This window comes from Canis lupus, chromosome 28 (genome assembly GCF_003254725.2).
Source record: "Canis lupus dingo isolate Sandy chromosome 28, ASM325472v2, whole genome shotgun sequence".
Lineage (NCBI taxonomy): Eukaryota > Metazoa > Chordata > Mammalia > Carnivora > Canidae > Canis > Canis lupus.
In genome coordinates this window covers 38586477-38608555 of record NC_064270.1, presented here as the reverse complement: position 1 = coordinate 38608555, position 22079 = coordinate 38586477, and the positions used below count along the sequence as shown (strand labels likewise).

Below are 22079 nucleotides of genomic sequence, written 5' to 3'. Positions count from 1 at the left end.
GACTTCCACGTGGCAGGACACCCACTGGTAGGAGGAACATGCCTGGCCTCGTCCGCCTCTCTCCTCTCCCCCAGCCCGAGGGGAAGAGACTCAGGGACCAGCCGGGGGGAGTCCCCAGGACCCACCCAGCTGGCGTTGGAGACAGGAAGGGGGTCGGACTCCAGGCGAATTTCCAGGAAGCCCACCACGGCCATGCTACCTCTCCAGGTTAGCTTTTATCCTGATAAAGCAAATACGCTGATGTCCCATATCCACCTCTTCGCTGGGCCAGAACACGGGAGGAAAGGGGAGGGAGGGAACGTGCGGCCCCTTAGAACCAGAGTGGGCAGGGCCGTGTCTCAGGTGGTTGACCTCCCTTGGTGGGCAGCTCGTGGCACAGCTGAGGGCGTGCCGGCCTGGCGAGGGCTCCACGCCCGGGGCCACCAAACGCAAGGGTGCACAGATGCGCCCACTGCAGGGGCTCCAGGAGAGGGACGGTCACTCTGCTTAGAGATCCCGACAGCAGTTCCCTGGAACCTGAGGGACTTCCCAGGGGGAACCACAGGGCTTCTCAGCAGTGCTCACACCTGAGGAAGGGGTCTGTCCGGGAGTCCCGAGTACATCTCTGTTCAGTCCTAAGTGGCTCTGTCTTGACTGGGGTGAAGGGGCTCCGGGGGTCATCACTAATGGCCCAGGACACGCGGGGCGACAGCAGGTCCCAGGGCTGGTCCACCAAGAACGTAATGGCCAGTGAGCACGGTGACAGGAACGGGCCCGGCTCAGGAGACACAGCCAGGGCAGGAAGGGCACAGGTCATCGGAGACCTCATCCGGGGGACCATGCAGCGCCCCGTCCTGCCCTCTCACACGTGGCCCCCGTGCCCCCAAGGTCCTGCAAGGACAGCAGCCCGTCCTGCAGGGTCCCGAAGGGTGACCTCTACTGAGACAAGCTCCACCTCCAAAGACCTGAGCCAGACAAAGCGACCAGCCCCCCGTCGGGTGAGGTTCTAGAAGAGCGGCCGAGGACGTGTTTCCGGGGGCTCCTCCCATGGTACTGGCACCCGCTGGCCAGGTGTCCGTCTCAGCCTGCCACACACCCCTGGGTGGGCCCCGGGCTGCACCTGTGCCTGGCCCATGGCATGGTCCCCAGTCCTGTCCCAGATGCGGCACCCCGTGAGGCCGCTGGGGCGTGTGTGGCACATCATGCCCCCCGAGAAGCCCTAGGCACGGCCGCCCCCAGGTCACGGTCCTCTGCTTGCTTGAGTTCGCACCCAGTTTAGAGGCAAAGAGGGGATTCCAGCTCCAAGGAGGCAGAGCCTGGTGCCCAGACTTCTCGCCACCGCACCTGCTGCCCGGGGTGGGGGGGGCCCTGAGTGCAGCCTGGGGTGCCAGCCAGCCCTGCGGGTCACCTGACTCCTCCCACATCACCCCCTCCCACCCGACTCTGACCGGAAGTTTGGGTTGCCATGGGAACGCATGTGCTCTGAAGCCAAGCGGCGGGGGGCGGGGTGGAAGGTGGGGGGTGGCCTGGCTTCCTGGCGGTGCCACTTCACAGGCGGAGGGTGACCCCAGCGCCCCGCCCTCCCCCGCCCGCGGCTGGCCATCCCCATCCCCTTGGAGGGAGACACAGAGCACTTTAAGAAGGGAATACCGGCTCGGACTGAGGGTTCTGATCCAAGAGTCACACTAGTAACTGCTCTGAGGACGCGCCCAGACGATGTCCCACGTCAGCCCGACCGAGAAAGAGGGAGATTTAACTCAGGGTCGTTTCGTGAACATCTGGGCACCAGTTGAGGTTTCCCGCCTAACGTCACGGGTGAGCGGATTTTCCTCCCCGCTCCCCAAGCTGTGCAATTACAAAAGGCGGACGGGGATCCGTCCCCACCGCGTGGCACGGGGACAGCAGGACGGCGCCGCCCCGGCCAGGCTCGCCTCGTGCCTGCAGCGGTGGGACGCACCACACACGCAGCTTTCACCACCAGAAACGGGGAACGCTGCTCCCGTTTGCGCTAACTTTGGCGGCAGGCTAAAATAACGAAAGCTGCCCAAATTTATTTGAGCCCTAAGGACGTTTCAAAGGATCCGCGCCCCCTCGTACCCTCTCCTTTAAAGCCCGCGCTGCATAAAATGTAATTTTTATCAATAACCAAGCAGCTCCTAATATCACAGCTGCATTGAAATCTTCATGCTGTGAAATCTAATTCATCCAGTACGTGAATCCATCACTTACACAGACCCTTTCTCAAATGCTATAAAACTTCCAAACCCATAGATTTGTCTCCAACAAAAATAACACGAAGGGGCCCTTCAATCAATAATGGAATCCCTCTGATTCTGGTGCTGGCTGAATATTTTTTCCAACTTCGCCTTTGTTCTTGTGGTAGTAGCCCACAAGGGAAAGAGCTTGTTTTCACTCGCGGCCTCATCAATACCTAAATCCTGGTGAGCAAGTGACACGGAGAAGCTGTAATCAATAGCTCCCTGTGCGTTTTTTTCTTCTGGTCAAATGGTTCAGCCCCACTGACAGCCCTGACACTTAGAACATGATGCTAAATCTTTATCAACAGCCATCTGGGTGACGAGCAGAACAAGACTCGGGGGGTCATTAACACTCATGGCAATCTGTGAATAAACTAACTCCTCCGGAATGCGTTTGTTTAGAAAAAAGTGGGGGAAAGTCTCCGTGCAACGTATCGATCGCCTTTGAACTGCATTTAGCAAATTCTGTCTGAGGATGAGCACAAGGGTGCTTTTGGGGGGTGCAGGGCGTCTTCCGCGTGATCCACCAGAAGACGGACCCTCCTCCACGGTGTGTGGCGGGCGCACCTTCCGGATCACTGCCACAGCGGCTCGCCTGGGGCTGGCGGGTCCCTTGTGGAAAACTTGGGGAAAAAAAAATCGCGTGCTGAGGATGGGACCAGGCTGCCACACGGCGACAGCCATCCCTCCCTCTGGCGCGGAAGGGAGCCCCACGCCGCAGCAAGCGCTGTAACGTGAGCCAGCACGTGCTCGTGTTTATTGCAAGCCACCTAAGGAATTAATGCACAATGAGCTTCATGGTGTCGCGTGACATTCCAGGCCCATTTTTCACCCTCCTTCCTGAAACGCACAATTGCTCTATTCAGCCCGAACACAGATCATCGAGGAGGACGTCTCCACGAGGCTGCTGGTGCCGGAGCTGCCGCGGGCCGGATCTCGCCGCCTGCGCCGAGGGAGGGGGCACCCACGTTGGGCGTCCGCGCCGGTCGTGGGCCAGTCCCGGGCCGCCTCCTGGCTGCTGCTCCCCCGGGTCCCTTCCAAGGAGGCTTTAAATCAACGTGAAGGGAGCCCTTTGAGGGCTGCCAGGCTCCCCGGGAGGCTGAGCCGAAGCGATCCCTGCAGGGCCCCCTGGCAGGTCTGCACCGAGCCCCGAGGCGCCGCTCAGGCCCAGGGGCCCTGCACCCTTCGTGGGTGGCGCCCGGCGACAGAGGGACACACGGACAGGCCCCCGCGGCTCACCAGCAGCCTGGCTGCTGTCGGCACGGGAGGGCACCCAGAGGGGTCGGGCCCACCCGCTGTCGTCACTGCCATTCTCGATCGGGCCCGAGACAGGGAAGTCAATACGTGGACTTTATGGACATTAGACTTTTAAGCCTTGTGAGAGCCTATTTTATAAATTTCAGTGACTGGGGCCATATTTGAACAGAGACATTCATAGAGATTAATAGCAGGAGGGGAGAGTCCTGCTGGTTGCCGAACAATAAATGTTGCTGAATATCGCCACGAGCGTGATCGCTGAACGATGACGGCGTCTCACCGCCGAGAGTGAGAAAGTGCTGTCAGCGCACGAGGCAGGTGAGGCCGGCGGGACGGGCGCCCGCTGGCAGCGCGTGTTTGCAGAGCACCAGCTGGGGGGGGGGGGCGCCCACCACCCCGCCCACGGTGGGATCGGATCCAAGCTCCGTGAGCCAGGGAGTGCACGCAGGCACGGCAGGCACGAGGACCTGGACAGCGGGAGGGTCTCTGTGGGGCCGTGAGGGCCCGAGGCTCCTGTGTTCTCACCATGTGGCGGCCCGTCGTCGGGTCACCCGAGCGAAGCCTTGCTGCTCCTGCTCAGGGCCACGTGCCACCCAGGAAGGGACGTGGGCTTCCTGAGGAACGACGCAGTTCTAACTTTACTGGGAACGTTAATGAAACAAACAAACAAAAAAAACCCAAACCGCGCCTGCACACACACTCAGGACTCTGGCTCGGGGCCACCCCGCACGCCCGCGTGTGTGCCGGCAGCGTCCCCGAGGACATACCGGCCACGTGGCAATTCAAGCACACCAGGTGCGAAGCAGGGCGCCGAGCGGGCCCACCAGCCCACTCAGGGCACAGAGAGGTCAGGGTGTGCAGGGCCGGTTGCCCACGTCACACACTGCTCCCAATCCCCGGGGGATTTCAATACGGCAGAGAATGGACCTGCAGGGGCCGCGTCTCGGGCAAAAACCAGGCAGTTCTGTGTAAACGCCAACTCTTAGAGGCACCGGGCTCTGCCCTCAGCACGGAGGCAGGAGCAGCAGGCCGGGGCGTGTAGATGCCTGCCTCCCCCCGGTGATCTGGGGGAGGGGGATAACCCTGAAAACAGACCCCAAAAGCTACAGACAGAAAAGCGAGGTCTATCTGATGTCGTGACTTCCCCTCCAGGAGGCGACGGCCCTGCTTCCTCCTCCTGACAGGACGCTGTGCTTCTGTCACCTCAGAGGCTGTCCCACGGCTCCAGGGAGCAGCTCAGGGATGCGCGAGCAGACCCCAGCCGGGCACCAGAGGGGCGACAAGAACTAGAATATTCGGGTCGTGCTCAGTTGTGCGGGGGTCCCCTGTGGACCTGGCGGCCTTGTGGACGGGGCACCACGGCCTCTCCCCCGCTCCCGTGGACTTCCTTTCTGAGGCAGGACGGCCTGCAGCCCAGGCATGGGGGTGGCCTCTCCTCCTGGTATGACAGGCGTGCAGCCACCCCACGCGGACCCGTCCTCTGGCGAGCGCGGCGTTGCCGGGAGGGAACCTCCCTTTCTGCAAACTCTGACTAGAGGTGCACGGAGGGGAGGGGATGGAGCCACCCCTGGGGAGGCCTCCCCCAAAGGCCACGAATCATCCGCCTCCTGAAGCGAGAGCCCTGGTGTCAGGTTTCCAGCCTCCCTAGGGTCAGGCACACGGGCTGGGTCTGGACCCCCGTCCTTGTCTCCTTCTAGAACGACGCTCCACGCGGGCAGCCTCTCCGTCTGCTTTGTTTCCTGCCGCAGCCCTGGGCCCTGGACGAGTGACACCCACGAGGCGCCCCGTACGCCTAGTTCCCAGATGAGGGGACGGATGTCCACTGGCCACGTTGTCCAGGCGTGGCTCTCCTCCTCCGTACTCACCGTGACCAGGGCCCTGACACACACGGAAGGGGGTGCTTCTGTGGGGACACTTCCCGATCACCCTCGCCAAACACGGGTGGCAGGGACGCAGACCTACCAGTGCCGCAGGGGCCCCGTCACAGGCGCGGCCCCGGCCCCTGGGGGACACGCTTCCATCACGCGGCCCTGGGCCCCCCCAAATGCGGCGCCGAGGCCTCCCCTCCACCCGCGGCCAACTTACAGGATTGCTCCTCATCGCTCCGCCCACGGCCCGCGCGGCTTTCGGGTTGCCTGCCAGGGCTGCTAACTGCTGGTAGGAAACCGTGTCTCCAAACTTCACAAGCTCCAGCAGCTTCCGCAACACCCGCGCGGTGAACGAACCTGAAAGACAATACAGGGCGTCGTCGCGTGGGCCAAGGGCTCCCACAGCTGTACGGGGCTGCCGGTCCTGAAACAGAGAGCACATCAACATACTGGGGTGTCATGCTCAAGAACGCGTGGCCTGTGGCCTTCACCCCCGGCCCCGTCACCGACATCCCACGACGGCGCGTCCCAAATCTGCAACTTCCTCCCCCCTCCGCCCAGGTCCACGCAGGAACACGCGCTGCTCTTCCGGGACCTGTGCGTGGGTGAGCTCGTGAGCAGTCCCGTTAGGGAGCACGGGCGGCCCTGCCCGCCGCCGGACTTGAGAGCTTCTCCTACCGCCGGTGAACGTCCGGCCTCGGCCGCGGCACAGAAGGGAAACGAAGCCCCGGGTCGGGCTGGGGTTTTACGCCTCCAGCAGCGAGCGGGCTCAGAAGGCCGAGGGCCACGGCACGCGGGGCGGGCGGTGGGGACCTCGGCTACGGGCGTCTGTAATGAACACGGCTGCAAAAATAAAATGACTTTATTCCCATTTTAATTGACTAACCACATCAAATTGCATTTGTTCTTCATCCTGCTGCCGGGAAGGAACAGGTGAACGCGTGAGAACATTCTCTCCCTTGGCTTCCAGGTTTTAAGAGCTGTTTCCCAGGCACGTGAAGGAGGCCGGTCTGAATCGATACCTATTGTCTTTCCAAAGGAAACACACGGCTCGGGAGCACTGGACACGGAGCCGCGTCCCCCACGGCGGGGGCACCGAGCCCCCGGGGTGGGGGGGGCGGGAGTTCCTGATGGCAGCAACAAAGGGAAGGCTTCCACGGGCAGCAGCGGCGTTCCGGAGTGTGTCCCTAATAGCACTAATTGCACTCAGTGCCAAGCTGGCAAAGTGTGATTTGGTTCTTAAAGGAAACACACCCTTACATGCGTGTTAAATAATAAAAATCACTTCTTAACTGAAGGGAATGATAATCACTTCACTGGAAAAAAAAAATCTGTTTAGTCTTTATTATAACATTAAGCAAATTAAACATCAACATAATCCAGGTGATACTAGAACAGGGTCATAAAAGAAATTAACTTTGTTGTTCATTAATTTACATGGATTAGTAGAGGGCAAAAAGATAGCAAATGTGCTCTAGTTTTTTATGATATAATTTCAAACTGTACACCATTTGTGGCAGGAGGGTGACTTTGGGGTTAATCAGGCTGATTTGTCCTTTTAATTGCTTTCTATTCAAAGAAAATTCATTAGATAATGTTCTCTTCAAAATTCATGAATCAATTTAACTGAAGAAACCACATTAACAGCTTTGGGTTCATTAGCACATGCGGTTGTGTTACTGGCTGATTGCTCGGAGGGTTTCCTTAGGCAAACACACTCTGTTTACTGTGATTTCTTCAGAACGGGTTTTGAAATCAAACTGTTAATCATTATCATCTTTGCTGTTGTTGTTATGCCTCACTTAAAAACAAACAAACAAAAACAGGCCAAAAAAAAAAAAGGAGGGAGGAAAAAAGAGAAGGCAGGCTGCCCAGTGATAACTTGGGGAGGAAGCGATTTCAGGGGTGGCGGCCGTCTTAGCAAAGAAATCGAGAGGAGACGGCAAGAGGCAGGGGCCCATGTCCTGCCTTCCTGGGAGAGCCGGGGCTGCTGCTGCTGGTTTTCCGCGATGCCGCCCGATTTCCGGGAGAAGAGCCTGGAACTTTACCCGACCCACAGGACTGCGGGTCGTGCCTAGGCCACCTGGCCACGCGCCTCGCTTCCCTGGCACAGAGGCGACCTATCATAAGACAACCCTAGGTCTGTATATGGGCACAGTTTATCTAACATTTTCAGCTTCGCTGTCAATTTTTCATGGGAGATAATTTCTCACTTTGTACCTAACGTATTAGGAAAAATAGCTCGAAGAATGTAATATTTTGCAATCACGCACATCGTTTTATAAAATGTATCTGAAAACTCAATTTCACCCTGTAGGGAGCAAAGGCATTAATTAGTGTGAGCAGCTTTCAGAGACGGTGCCTTTAACCCCAACCCGTGCAAAATCAGACGACGAAACTGCTCTCCTTGCGAGGAGGGGCCGATGCTTCCAGTTGTTAAATATCATCCTAACATGTAGTAAAACCTTCCCATAAAAATTAACATACGTGGATGTGGAAAATCTATTTCCCGGAGGTTGAGGTGTCCGCGTAAGTCCTCGGCGCAGACCATCCTTTCAGGTGGCCCAAAGGGCAGCCGTTAGATGACGCTGCTTCTCGCTCCCATTTACGGCCTTCCCCGGACAGCAGGTGTGACCCCAGAGCCGTGCGGGGTGGCCTCTGGTGGCCGCAGTCACCCTCTCCTCCCCACCCTTTTCCTCCTGCCGTCCTGGGATCTGAGCACGGCCAAGGCAGGCCCTGCTGGAGCGGACTGATGCTAGAGCCCCCCTGCCCTGGGGACAAAGCCACTGTCACGTTCGCGTGGGTGGCCACTTAGACCTACCCACCACGATCACCCAACCCGACCACGGCTGCTCCTGCATGCTGTCCGGCCAGACTGTAGGTCACCAGCGTCCCCGGGCTGGCGAGGGGCTCTCCACCGCCGCCCGTGGAAGATGTCATTCTATGTCACGGACACCAGGGTTCTATGTGAGCTCTTCTCATGCCACTGGTGGGAGTTGAGATGAGGGAGGCTTCGCCAGCGCACTGGGGCTGACACAGCCCAGGATGGCCCTGACGAGGGAGCCTAGGCAGGCAGTCAACTCCACAAGTTGGACGGGAGGAAGTGACCAGGGGCCACTGTCTTCCTTCCCCTGGGCCTCTGCCTCCTTCCCAGTGACAACCACCATTGTGAGGCCTCCCTGGACAGACACGGCCCACGCCCCACCAGGCACCGCCAAGCTCGAGGACAGCTGGTCAATGGCAGGGCTGGGCCTGGAGACTGGTCTCCTCTGCTCCAATGAGGGAGAGCACCATGCTTTCCAGTTCTTGGGGGACAGAATCATTCTTTCAAGGTGACCTTTGTGGCAGGATGCAGTGTCCGGCGAAGGGCCGTCTTTCAGCTGCCCAGGCCCTGGGGATCTCCACCACCAGGCTGCAGCTAGCTGGCACAGGCAGGTGTACAAGCACAGGGGTGCCTGGGGCCCACAAGGCTGGCTGCTCTCTGGGCCCCGCCAACGGGGCACCTCAGGAGCTATCACGGGGTGGGAAGGGCGCTGCCCGCAAGGGGCTGCGGAAGCTGTTTGCCACATCTGTGCACAGAGAGCAGTGCCCACAATCCTGCAGGATTTTCTTGCATGTCATCCAATGGCTTGGTATCCGTGGCACAGACTGTGGCTATTGGATAGGTTTTCAAGTTTCCAAGGGCTCTTCACTTCCAGGCCTGGCCTTCTGTTGCTCCTGGCACAGAGGGAGCCCCCGGGCTGGCACACTGGAGTTCCCGAGAACCTGGAGGGTGTGAAGCCAGTTTTCTGATCCAGTGGATCTAGAGGAGGGTTTTGATAGGATGCATCCTGAAGCACAAACGGGGCTGACGTGACCTGATGTTGCCTGACCATTAGTGCAGCCGGGACTGACTGTCCAAGAATGAGCCTGGGAGGAAGTACGGGAAGATGACCGGGAATGGGGGCCCGGGTTCCAGGTAAGATGCAGTCAGCACACTTCACCCTTTTTTCCATGGGCTGCCTGTACAGCATCTGGGCGGAATGCACTTGAGTGCTGTGGAAAGCAAAACAGGAGCAGGCAGCCTGGGAAGATGACAGGAATCTGAGGAAGCACTGAGATGATGCACGACTTCACCATTTCATCTATGTCCTCCCCAGCCCAGACCGGCTGCAGCCTGTACCTGGGAGGGGCCGCTGGTGCATACAGGGCACCCCAGAGCTCTCATCCACCCTGAGGAGGGAGAAGGGTGTCCTGATGCTCAGAGTGGAGGAATCGCTCGCTTTCTGGTACTATCTCTGAACTCCTGCACCCCAGCCCCCAAGCAATCAGGAGGGGCTCATGTCCTTTCCTGCTAGGAGGAGCTGGGGGTCCATAGGTGAGCAGGGCCCTGCTGCTTTTCTCCTCTGTCTTGTCAGTGCTCAGCTCCAGAGGTAGGTGTGATCCAGGAAGTGTGTGGCACGCTGGGGTAAGTAAGGTCAAATTTTAAGTGGGGACCAAACAGGATCTCAGAAAACTCCAAAGTAGTGGGGAGACTGTGGATGGAGAGAGGCTTGGCAAAGCATGCTGGTAAGCTGTTTGTAAATCCCTGGCCTGAGCCCTGACCTGTTCATGTGTAGATCTGACTTTGCATCAAAGACTTGGAGAACTAAGGGAAAGGTCCAGACTGGCCACTGATGGGCTCACGGGCTGGAAGACATGAAAAGGACCACAGAGTCTGTAAAATGACATGGACATCGAAAGCACAACCTGAAGAAGCCTGGTCAGAACTTAGGAGCCCAATCCATCCAAGGTTAGTGCCTTCTCAGCAATAATAGTGCTGTTATACATGCACACGAACCTCAGACCATGACTGTCAAAGTGATCAGGACACAATCCAAAATGACTTTGCAAACCGAGCAAACAAAGAATCAGAAAAACCTCAATTCCTCGTGGGAAAGAATCAACAAACCTCAAGGGTGGGATAACACAGGAGTCAGAATCACCTGACATTTTCTCCGCCCAAGTTTTGAGGATTTAACTGACAAAATTATAAGATATTTAAAATGTACGACGTGATAATTTCATATATATCTGATAACTTTAAAGGATCTGTAGTAAAGATGCTGCAAGAAGGGAAAATACTCTTAAACAAGAAAATAAAAGGAAAAAAAATAATAAAAAAACAAGAAGACACAAAGTTTCAAAGAAATTCAAGTTACAGGGAAGAATCAAATGGAAATTTAGTGTAGAAAAAAAATGTGAAAACTCCATGGTCTCAATAGCAGAATGGAGATGCCAGAGGAAAGAGTCAATGAACTGAAGTCAACAGAAATTTTCCTATCCGAAAAACAGAGAAAAACACGTTAAAAACAAACAACAAAAAACCAGAAAGAGCCTCAGGGACATGTAGGACAAAGCCAACAGTCTAACATTCATGTTATTGGAGTTACAAAAGAGGAAAAAAAAAAGAGTATGGGGTACAAAGCAATTTGAACCAATTAGAGCTAGAACTTTTCCAACTTGGCAAAAGATATACAATGACAGGCTTCTTAGCCCAGGAAACCACAAACAGGACACACCCAGAGAAATCTACTCCCAGACATAGCATGATGAAGCTGGTGAAATCTAAAGATCAAGAAAGAAAAAAAAAAAACCCTCAAAAACAACCAGAGAAAAATGATGTGTTATTTATAGAGGAACAAGTTTTGAATGACTGTAGAATTCTCATCAGAAACCACGGAGGTCAGAGGAGGTGAAATAGCAATTTTAAAGTGCTGAAAGAAACTCAGAATTCTAGATCAGTGTAAAAAAAAAACAAAACTCTTCATAAATAAAGCTAAAATAAAGACATGTCCAGTTAGAAACAAAGATCCCGTGTTGCCAGCAGACACGAGCTAGAAGAATTACTGAAAGACGGTCTTCAGCAAGAAGGGACATAAGACTGGAGGGGCAGCCGGAAACCTTAGCAGTAAGGGCAGACAAAAGCTGTGGTAATTATCTGGCTAAATATCACAGACTCTTCTTCTGTTGAGTTCTTTGAAATATGTCTGATGATTGAAAGGAAAATCCTAACATTACCAGATAAGATTTTCAATGTACATAAGAACAAAATATAAGATACTTGTAACATAAAGCAAGAGTGCCCGAGGATCTACATGTGGTAAGGTGGTCAATACAAATTCCAATCAGACTGTGAAAGTATAAGTATTGTAATAATCCTTATAAACAGATAACATAATAAAAAAACCCAACAGATAAACTAAAATGCTAAAAAAGGTTGAAAAACAAAGATAAAAAATAATTATGTATTAATAACATAAAACAAATGAAACAAATGTTACATTTAAATAGAAATTATATCATATTAATGATCACATTAAATGTAAATGGCCTTTCTTCAACCAATGAGAAGATAACAGTGTGCCAGACGGATTGAAATAAAGAACCCAAGTATGTGTTATCTACAAGAAATTTACTTCAGGGATGCCTGGGTGGCTCAGTGCTTGAGTGTCTGCCTTTGGCTCCGGGCGTGACCCTGGGGTCCTGGGATTGAGTCCCACATCAGGTTCCCTGCAGGGAGCCTGCTTCTCCCTCTGCCTGTGTCTCTGCCTCTCTCTGTCTCTCTCTCTCTTATGAATAAATAAATAAATACATCTTTTTAAAAAAAAGAAATTCAAAGAATAGATACAGATGGCTTAAAACTAAAAGGATGGAAAAAGTATACCAGGTAAATAGTAATCTAAGAAAAAGGATTATCAGACAAAGTAGATTTAAGAGCACAATTTCTAGAGGTGAATTAATTTTTACCACTATTACATAGTGACAAAAGGGACAGCTCACAAAAATGACATGGCCCCAAAACATTTATGTACCAATAAGATAGTTTCAAATACATAAAACAGAAACTGACAAAACTGAAAGGAGAATTAGACCAACCCACAATCATACTTGGAGACTTCACTTCTCTATCAGTAACTAGCAGATGTAGCTGACAGAAAATCAAGGATACAGAATGAAAAATACCATCAACCAACTGGTTTCAACTGACATTTACACAACACTCTACCCAATAACAACAGAGCATATATTCCTTCCAAATGCACATAAAAAAAAACTGACCAAGATATATATTCTGGGTCACAAAACAAACTAACAGATTTGAAATAACTGAATTCATTCAAGTCATATTCTCTGATCGTAATGGAATTAGACTAGACATTAAGAACAAAAAGATAACTGGAAACCTCCAAAAATTTGGACAGAAATAAGGCACTTTTATTTGTTTTAAAGATTTACTTATTATTTTAGAGAGAGCAAGCGAACATGTACTTGTTAGGGGGGAAGGGAAGTACTTGAGAATCTCAAGTACTCTCCCCGCTGAGCCTGGATCCTGATGTGGGGCTCTATCTCACAACCCTGAGACTATGACCTGAGACAAAATCAAGAGTTGGATGTTTAACCAACTGAGCAACCCAAGTGCCCCCCAGATAAGGCACTTTTAAATAACCCCTGCGTCACAGAGAAAGTCTTAAGGGAAATTTAAAAAATACATTGAACTGAATGATCCTGGAAATACAGTGTATCACAATTTATAGGATACAGCTGAAGGAACATTTAAGAGGTAAATATACATTAAGTGCTTATTTTTATTTTTTATTCTTTTAAAGATTTATTTGAGAGAGAGGCATATATGTAAGTGTGTACAAATGGGAAGAGCAGACGGAGAAGGAAAGAGAATCTCAAGCAGACTCCATTCTGAGCGTGAAGCCCAATGCAGGGCTTGATCCCAGGACCCTGCGATCATGACCTGAATCAAAACCAAGAGTTGAATGCTTAACTGACTGAGCCACCAAGGCACCTCTTAAGTGCATATTTTAGAGAAGAAGAATCTCAGGTTAATAATGTAAGCTTTCAATTTTAAACAGGAAAAAGCAAAAACAAAACAAAATAAAAACAAACACCTAAGGAAGGAAATAAAAGTAATAGCAGAAAACAGTGAAATTGAAATAAGAAAAATGATAGAGTAAAATACATGAGACCCAAACGGGCTTCTTTGAAAAGATCAATAAAATAGATAAACTTTTAGCAAGATTGATAAAAAAAAAAGAGAAGAAACAAGTTATCAACATCAGACCTAAAAGCAGGATGTCACAACTGACTTCACAAACATTAACTGGAGAATGAAATATTCCTATAAACAACTCTTGGCACAATATTCAACAACACAGATCAACTAGACCAATGTATCAAAAACTACAAACGACCAAATCAGATCCAAGATGATGTAGATAACTGGGACAGTCCCACAGCTATCAAAGAACTTGAACTCAGAGTTTAAAACCTTCTGAAATAAGGTAATTTTACAGCAAAACCTAATAAACACTTAAGGAAAGAATACATCAACTCAGGATAATCCTTTATAGAAAACAGAAGAGCAGGGAACACTTCCCAAGGCACTTTACATTATCAAAACATCAAAATCCAGAAAAGTATAGATTAATATTTCTCATTAACATGTATGCAAAAATTCTCAATGAAGTACTGGCAGATCAAATTTAGCAATATAAAAAAGAATGAGACAGTAAAATTAAGTGGAGTTTGTCTGAGGAATGTAAAGCTGATTTAATATCTGAAAAATGAACCTCTATATAAAGCTACAATCAAGACAGTGTGTATTAATGAAAGGATACATAAATTAATGAGACAGAATAGAAACAGATCCACACAAATACAGAAGCAAAATCAATTCAATGGAAAAATGACCATATTTCCAAAAAATGGTTTGGGAACACTGGACAGGCATCTTTCACAAAAACTAACTAAAAATAGATCATAAACTTAAATCTAAAAGGCAAAACTATAAAACTTCCAGAAGATAATACAGGAGAACAATATAGGTGACTGTGGGTTTAGGGAAGTTTTTAAACATAGTATGATCCGTGAAAGAAAAGTAGTTGGACCTTATTAAAATTAATTTCTGCTCTGTGAAAAGTGATGTTAAGATACTGAGAAGAAGAGCTACAAGCTGAAAAAACATATTTGTACAACATATATCTAATAAAGGCCTTGTATCTAAACTATGCAAAGAATTCTTAAGAACTCAACAATAAGAAAATTATAAAATGGCAAAAGTACATCTTGCTAAAGAAGATATACAGATACAAATTAAGCATATGAAGAGATTTTTAAAATTATTGATCAGGGATTACAAATTAAAACAATCAGATGCAATGATACATCTATTAGAATGGCTACACAATCAAACTTTACTGATTGCTGATGAGGATGTGAAATGACACGGATACTCACCACTGCTGATGAAAATGCAAAAACAGTACAGCTACTTTGGAGAAAATTTGGCAGTTTCTTACCAAACTATATAGAAGCTTACTCTATGAACCAGTAATTGCACTCCTGAATATCTACTCAACTTATCTGAAAACCTATGGCCACAGAGAAACCTGCATACAAATGTTGACAGCAGCTTTATTCACTTATTGGTAAAAACTGGAAGCAACGGAGATGTCCTTCAACAGAAAATGGATATACAATGGAACATCCATACAACAGAATATTATTCATACAAAGAGTGAATTATCAAGCTCCCAAATGACATGGAATTATCTCAATGTATATTGCTAAGTGAAAGAAACAAGTCTGAAAAAGCTACATATCGTATGATCCCAACTATGTGATACTTTGGAAAAGGAAAGCAAAAGACAAAGAATAACATTCTATGAAACATATGCAAATTGGCAACAGCACACACACAAAAAAGCATTTAGAAGACTGAAGGATCACAGGGACAAGTGCAGACTGTGACAAGAGAATCTAAGTGTATTACAACTTATGAACAACCCTACTAACGTTGGTGGGAGGGATAAGTGGTGACCTAATTCTGGAAATGAGTAGAGTCTGTAAGACTAAGGGTAAAAGGAATTGCATAAATACACTCTACTTGATAAAGCTGTTTCCCGTGGGGGTAACAAGGTTCTCATACTGCTAAATGGTATACTGGACTGGAACAATGAACTAAATGGCTGGTGGAAGGTGCAAGCCAGTTTTATTCTCAATTTTTCCCCAGAAAATCCACAAGTGGTCTAAAAATATATTAAAAATAAGCTAATATGATCCACAATATTAACAGCTTAATGAAAAAAAAATAATTTTATCAATTGAGGCAAAAATAAAATGTCAACAAAATTCAACATCCATTCATGATAAAACCTCTCAACCATTTAGGAATAAGAAGTAATGTCCTCAACTAATACTAAAAGTATTGACCAAAAACAAACACACAAATAAAACCCTAGAGCTAACATACTTAATTGTGAACAACTGATTGCTTTCCCCTCAAGATTACAAAAAATGTGAGGATGCCCACTACTAGTCAATATCATAGTGGAAGTTCTATAAAGAAAAATAAATAAAAGCCATACATTTTTAAAAAAAGAAAATCATCTTTATTTATAGACAACATGATTGGTTGTCTATGGTAAAACACTAAGGAATCTACCAAAAAAAAAAAAAATGTTAGAATGAGATTAGCTAGGTCACCAGATACAAAATCAACATAGCAAAAATTTTAGGTTACTGATAATAGCTCTACCCCCAAAGACTTAGATGTAAATCTAAAATTATATATAAAATGCTATGCTGAAAATTACAACATTCTGCTAAAAGAAATCAGAAAATACATAAATAATTTGAGAGACATACCATGTTCATGGATAGGAAGTTTTAATATAAAAATTTCAGTTTTCTACAAACTAATCTATAAATTTATTTCCATTCCAGTCAAAATCCCATCCAGTCATAAAAGGGGAATTTATTGTAGCTACAGACACTGATTTTAAAACTTACATGGAGAGGCAAAGGAACTTGAATACTCAATATTTTGAAAAATGACACAAGAAAAGTTGAATTAGCACTAGCAAGTTTTTCAAGATTTACTATGCTATAATCAAGATAATGTGAAATTTGTGAAGAGATAAACATATAACTTGATGGAACCTAATAGAGATTTCTAAGAGATCCGCAAAAATATGTCCAAGTGGCTTCTGATCAAGGCACAAAAGCATTTTAATGAAAAAAGGATATTTTTAAAAAGTGTTGTATACACTGAATCCTGATGTTAATATTTTATCTTATAAAAATTCAAAATAGGGCAGCCCTGGTGGTGCAGTGGTTTAGTGCCACCTGCAGCCTGGGGTGTGATCCTGGAGACCCAGGATCGAGTCCCACATCGGGCTCCCTGCATGGAGCCTGCTTCTCCCTCTGCCTGTGTCTCTGCCAATCTCTCTCTCTCTCTCTCTGTGTCTCTATGAATAAATAAATAAAAAAAAATCTAAAAAAATTCAAAATAGATCATAACTCTGAATGCAAAGCTTTAAAAACATTTTATTTATTTATTTTTAAGATTTTTAATTTATTCATGATATACACAGAGAAAGAGAGAGAGAGGCAGAGACACATGCAGAGGGAGAAGCAGGCTCCATGCAGGAAGCCTGATGTGGGACTCGATCCCAAGTCTCCAGGATCACACCCTGGGCCAAAAGCAGGTGCTAAACTGCTGAGCCACCCAGGGATCCCCTTTAAAAACATTTTAAAAGGAAATATAAGAGAAAATCTTTGTGACTTGGAACTAGGCAAACAGTTCTTAGACATGTCATCAAAAGCACAGTCCATAAGTTAAAAAATAAATTGGACTTCATTGAAATGAAAAAAAAAAAAACACAACACACATTGGTCTGTGCAAGTTAGTGTTAATAGAATGTAATACAACATATAGACTGGGAGAAAATATCTGGAAATAACATACCCCACAGATAACTTAAAACCACAATACATAAAGAACTCTCTAAATTCAACAGTAATACAAAAAACTACCTAAATTAAAAAATAGGCAAAAGACTTGAAGTGACAGGTCATCAGGAGGGCAGATGATCAGTAAATGGGCACATGAATAAATGTTCAACCTAAACCTAACTGACCATCAGGGAATTGCCAATTAAACCCACAATGAGATGGCGTGACGTATCTGTTAGAACGGCTATCACAACAATTATATAAAAAATGAGGGCACATCTGCACTGTGGCATACGACAGTTAAAAGGCATAAACTGTAGGTACATAGGATTTTTTAAAAAGATTTTTATTTATTCATGAGAGACACACACAGAGAGAGACGAGAGGCAGACACAGGCAGAGGGAGAAGCAGGCTCCATGCAGGGAGCCCGACGTGGGACTCGATCCCGGGTCTCCAGGATCACGCCCTGGGTTGAAGGCAGCGCTAAACTGCTGAGCCACCCAGGCTGCCCGGTACATACGATTTGGATGGATCTCAAAGGCACTAAGCTCAATGACGAAGGCAGGCTCTGAAGGTTAAACAGTGATGCATCTATGGGATATTCCCATAGGGATGGAGAATAGATCAGGGATTTCTAAGAGTCAGTAGAAAGGTTGGGGGCAGGAGCTGCTGTGACAACAGAGGGGCAGTAGGAGGGAGTTTTTAGGATGATGCACCCTGAGTCCCGCCTATGTGGCAGTGACAGGGATCCATACATGTATCAAAATTCACGGCACTGTATACACCACAAAAAGTCAATTTTACTATATAGGTTAACTTAAAAAAATAAGTTGAAAAACAGAGGGAAGTATTTTCTAAACACCTTTTCTTTAATCAATCTCTTTGGAGTCCAACATACCTACTTAAAATGGAGCCTAGGTCACACTCCTTGCAAACTATTTCCCCTCTGCAAGGCCCTCATCACCCCTCAGTGCTCTCAGTAGGTCACCACAGGGGTCCCTTCGGTTTGCCCAGCTCCCCAAGAGCAAGGACCTGCCTTATGGGTCCCATCCCAATAGTCCAGTTCTGTGGCTGAGCCAGCGTAGGCATCTAGTGGTCATCTAGTGGATGAATGAAGGGTGGGCAGGTGGAAGCAGTGGGCCTGGTCTTCCCAGCATTCGTTTGGGGATGGTCCCTGTGCTCATGGGGGACACCCCTTCCACAGGACACACAGCAGCCGTTTCCACCTGAGCAACCGGGACCTAGAATGGACTACCTGGGCATCAACTTCAACTTGCAAAGCCCAACTCAGGTGTTCCTGCAATTAGCAGTGGAGGCCAAGGCCACTGAAGCCAAGAGGAAGCTGCTCAACTTGTACCAACGTGGCCAGGGATGCGTTTCTGTCGGTGCACAGTCCTGACCCAAGTCCTGTGGCTGATGGGCCCCTGTGGCCGCATAGACATGCAGGGGAAGAACTGCTGCTGCTGGCCAGGGGGCAGGGCTCAGCAGGCTTTGTCACCAGCTTGCAGGCAGGGACCTGGGCAGTGTCTGGCAGGGCCAGGGCACTAGTGGGCAGAGCTCCAGCAGCTCAGCATCATGCCTTCTGATGGGCCAGAGCAGGTCACCCCACTGCTAAACAGGTGGGGGGCCCAGGGTGTGCATACCTCATCAGGGCCTTTAGAAGTATAGATGAATCCACTTACGACGGCCTTCTCGAACTCCAGACCAGCTTCCATCAGTTGTGGCTTCCTCTGACATTAGGAGTGACTGCCTGTAGCGAACTTGTCAATAATTAGCTCCTCCCACATACTGTTACATACATAGCACACGGTAGCCAGGAGATGCAATGTTGCTTGGGTGAAAATAACTTGATTTACTCCCACATGTGAGCTGCAGCCTCCACAAGCAGAAAAGGCAAAGGAAGAAAGTTCACAGGAGGTCACACCATAGGTTCAGGAGCCAGCACAGCATTTTCATTTCTCCAAGCCTGCCAAGTCAAACCACATGAATCGAACATACGTGTCTGAGAACCTGAGATTAGCACACGTGCACAGGCACGTGCTCCCTGACGGTGGGACGGGGCACGCTGTGATGTGCGCGGTGTGTGAAAATCTGCCTTGGATGGGATGCCTGGGTGGCTCAGCAGTTGAGCATCTGCCTTTGGCTCAGGTCGTGATCCCGGGATCGAGTCCCGCACTGGGCCCCCACAGGGAGCCGCTTCTCCCTCTGCCTGTGTCTCTGCCTCTCTCTGTGTCTGAATCCTCGATGCCCACTTTGCAAAGCTGGCATCACTATTCTTTTTGAACAGATGACAAAATCAGGCTCAGAGCCATGGCCTGACTGCCGTCTACACTGCTGGCTGGATGCCCCTGACTCAGGTCCACTGCTCTCTGGGGCCGGGGGGGCGGGGGGCCCAGGCACCCTACTGCAGAAGCAGGATTGGTGATAGGGTGAGTGTCTGTCTGCAAGCCAGTCCCAAGCTCAGGGGCGTGGCTCAGGTCTTCTGTTCTGGATGAATCTTTCCACACTCCCACATCCTTAGTGTCCACTTACCAGCTTCCTCCAAGAAATAAAAACACAGATGCCAAGGGGGAGCGATGGAGGACAAGCTCTGTGCTTTTGGGGTGCAAACAGTGATGGCGCTAAGGACTGATTCCATGACTGACTCTTTGGTAATGGGCAAACCAGGGAAATCCAGCCTCCGTCCCCCAGACGGAGACTCTCATGCCTGCACCTCTGAGAGCCTCCTCTAAAAATCCAGTGCCTTCACATTGCAGTCACCGTCCCCAGTGTGCATCGGGCTCGAAGCCCAACATCGCCCTGCAGCCCTGGGTGATGAATCTTGGCAAGCTTCCTTTCCTAGCTGGTGACGGACACCTCAGGATGGGCCTGTGCCCAGTATGGCGACCTGTGCCCGAGGCTCTGTTTGAAGATAACCCAACAGAAAGCTTAGAGATGAAGGCATGTGCCTTTCAAAGGAAACCTTTGAGAAGTGCTACCCCTTTCCAGAAAATGCTTGGCTACTTCTCTGGGTACTACACTCTGGGCCAACTGATAAGGTGTCAAGCGAAGATGGCTTGCTAGTTTGTGGTCTCAACTCCTGTAGGCCCCAAAGGGCTGGTGCTGGCCTAACCACCGGTGTTCCACGGGCTGAGTTTTGGATCACTCTCCGTAAGTCACATCCATTCCTGGGTAAGAAATCATGCCAACACGGAGAGTATTCCAAAGTCCTGGATGTAGCTCCTGGCACACGGCACGTGGGCAACACGTGCCTGGTCAGTTGTACAGGATGCAGGGCTGGAAGACTGTTTTGAAAGAGAAGTTCCTCAAATGTTTTGAGCAATGCTGGGGAAATGGGGGCATGGGTGTGATTTTTGAAGACTCATTTGGAAATTCTGGTCAATTTGCTTAAAAATCAATGATGGTCACAACAAGTGCTAACATTTATTGAGCACCTACTGTGTACCAGGGACCATGTAATGTGCTTTATCCTACTGAATCCTGGAAAGCCACCATGACTCTGGTGCTCTCCTACGAGGGTGAGAAGTCCCCATGGCTCAGGATGGAGGAGGCTGTGCAGCGCGGCATGGGGATCGGGCCCGCGGGCGTGGGCCCCCTTTACAGCCAGCCCACACTTTCAGCACCCAACACGGAAGTTCGGGGGGAGTTGCTTCTTGCCCCTCGGTTTCGTCCTGGTAGGATGGGAGAGCACGAAGGTTACCAGAGGTGACCTGTGGGAAAAGCGCCTTGTCCATAGGGCCGTGTGGCTTTCGGGCCGGCTGTCCCTGCCTCCCGTCTTCTCTCCCCACGATGAGGCATCCTTAACCAGAGGGCGGTTTGGGAGGGGGGGAGTGCCCAGCAGAGCCCCCGGTCCCCCGGCTGGTCTACTACTCGCTGCTGCCTGGCACCCAGTGGGGCGGAGAGGCGGTGTCACCCACAGCCCAGGATTGCTCCGGGCAGGGTGGGCAGGATGAGGCTGCCGGGGAGGGGGGCGCCCTCTGCTAGCCTGCGAGAGACCCTGGTCTCCACGGCATAGCATCCCGCCTCCAGACCCAGACACGCTCCTGTGCCACTCGGGGCAGCGGCGGGGCTCTGCTGCCGGAAACAGGGTGTTTGGGGGGCTCAGGACCCCTTGACTAATGCCGACACGGGTCAGGGGAGAAGGGAGGGCCGGGGAGGCGATGCTTCCCCTCAGCCTGGGCCCCTGGGGGCCACGCCGAGGTCACATTCCCTCCTGCTGCTCTGGGGACAAGGTGTGGGGCTCGGCCCTGATTCTGGATCCAGCTGACAGCAGACTTGAGCGTGAGGAACAGGGTAACACAGACCCGGGAAGCCCACGTGGAAGGACAGTGGCACCGCGGTACGCTTCTCCAGCTGAAGGCCAGGAAGAGTGAATTCGGGATGTACTGTAAGACAGGGGCGCCTGGGGGCTCAGTCGGTTGAACGCCAGACTCTTGATTTTGGCTCAGGTCACATCTCAGGGTGGTGGGATCGGGCCCCGCGCCGGGCTGCACGGTGGGCAGGGTGTCTGCTGGAGATTCTCCTTCTCTCTCCCCGCTCTGCTTGCACTCCCTCCCTCTCTCAAAATCAACCAACCTCTAAAAGTCTTAAAAACAACAAACAAAAAAACTGAAAAAGAAAATCCAGAACCCACAACACGAACTTTCACTACTCCTTATATAGGGAATGAGTAATTTTTAGGAGCAATAAACATTTTAGGCGTTTTAGAATAGTGGTCCTCAAAGTACGGTCTGGGGAGCGTTAGGGGTCCCTGAGACCCGTTTAGGCGGATTTCCACAGCAACACCAAGATGTTATTTGCCTTCCTAATTCTCCTGCTCTCACCAGTATGCAGGATTTTCGCATAAGCTAAATGACACGCTAGCACCACAGAGCCAACGACAGGGCGGCGGCGAGAACCCAGCTGTATTCCATTAAGGCCGATGCTGGAGAGACTGCCAAACACAAC

The 22079-nt window shown here is 49.8% G+C and overlaps 1 protein-coding gene across 1 annotated transcript in view; it reads right to left on the bottom strand.

Moving 5' to 3' along the window:
* Window positions 1–22079, bottom strand: part of MGMT (O-6-methylguanine-DNA methyltransferase) — a 282268-nt gene that overhangs the window by 2792 nt on the left and 257397 nt on the right. The window contains exon 4 of the mRNA XM_025467647.3: window positions 5580–5719. Coding sequence (XP_025323432.1) covers window positions 5580–5719 — 140 coding nt within the window. The remainder of the gene's footprint in view (window positions 1–5579; window positions 5720–22079) is intronic.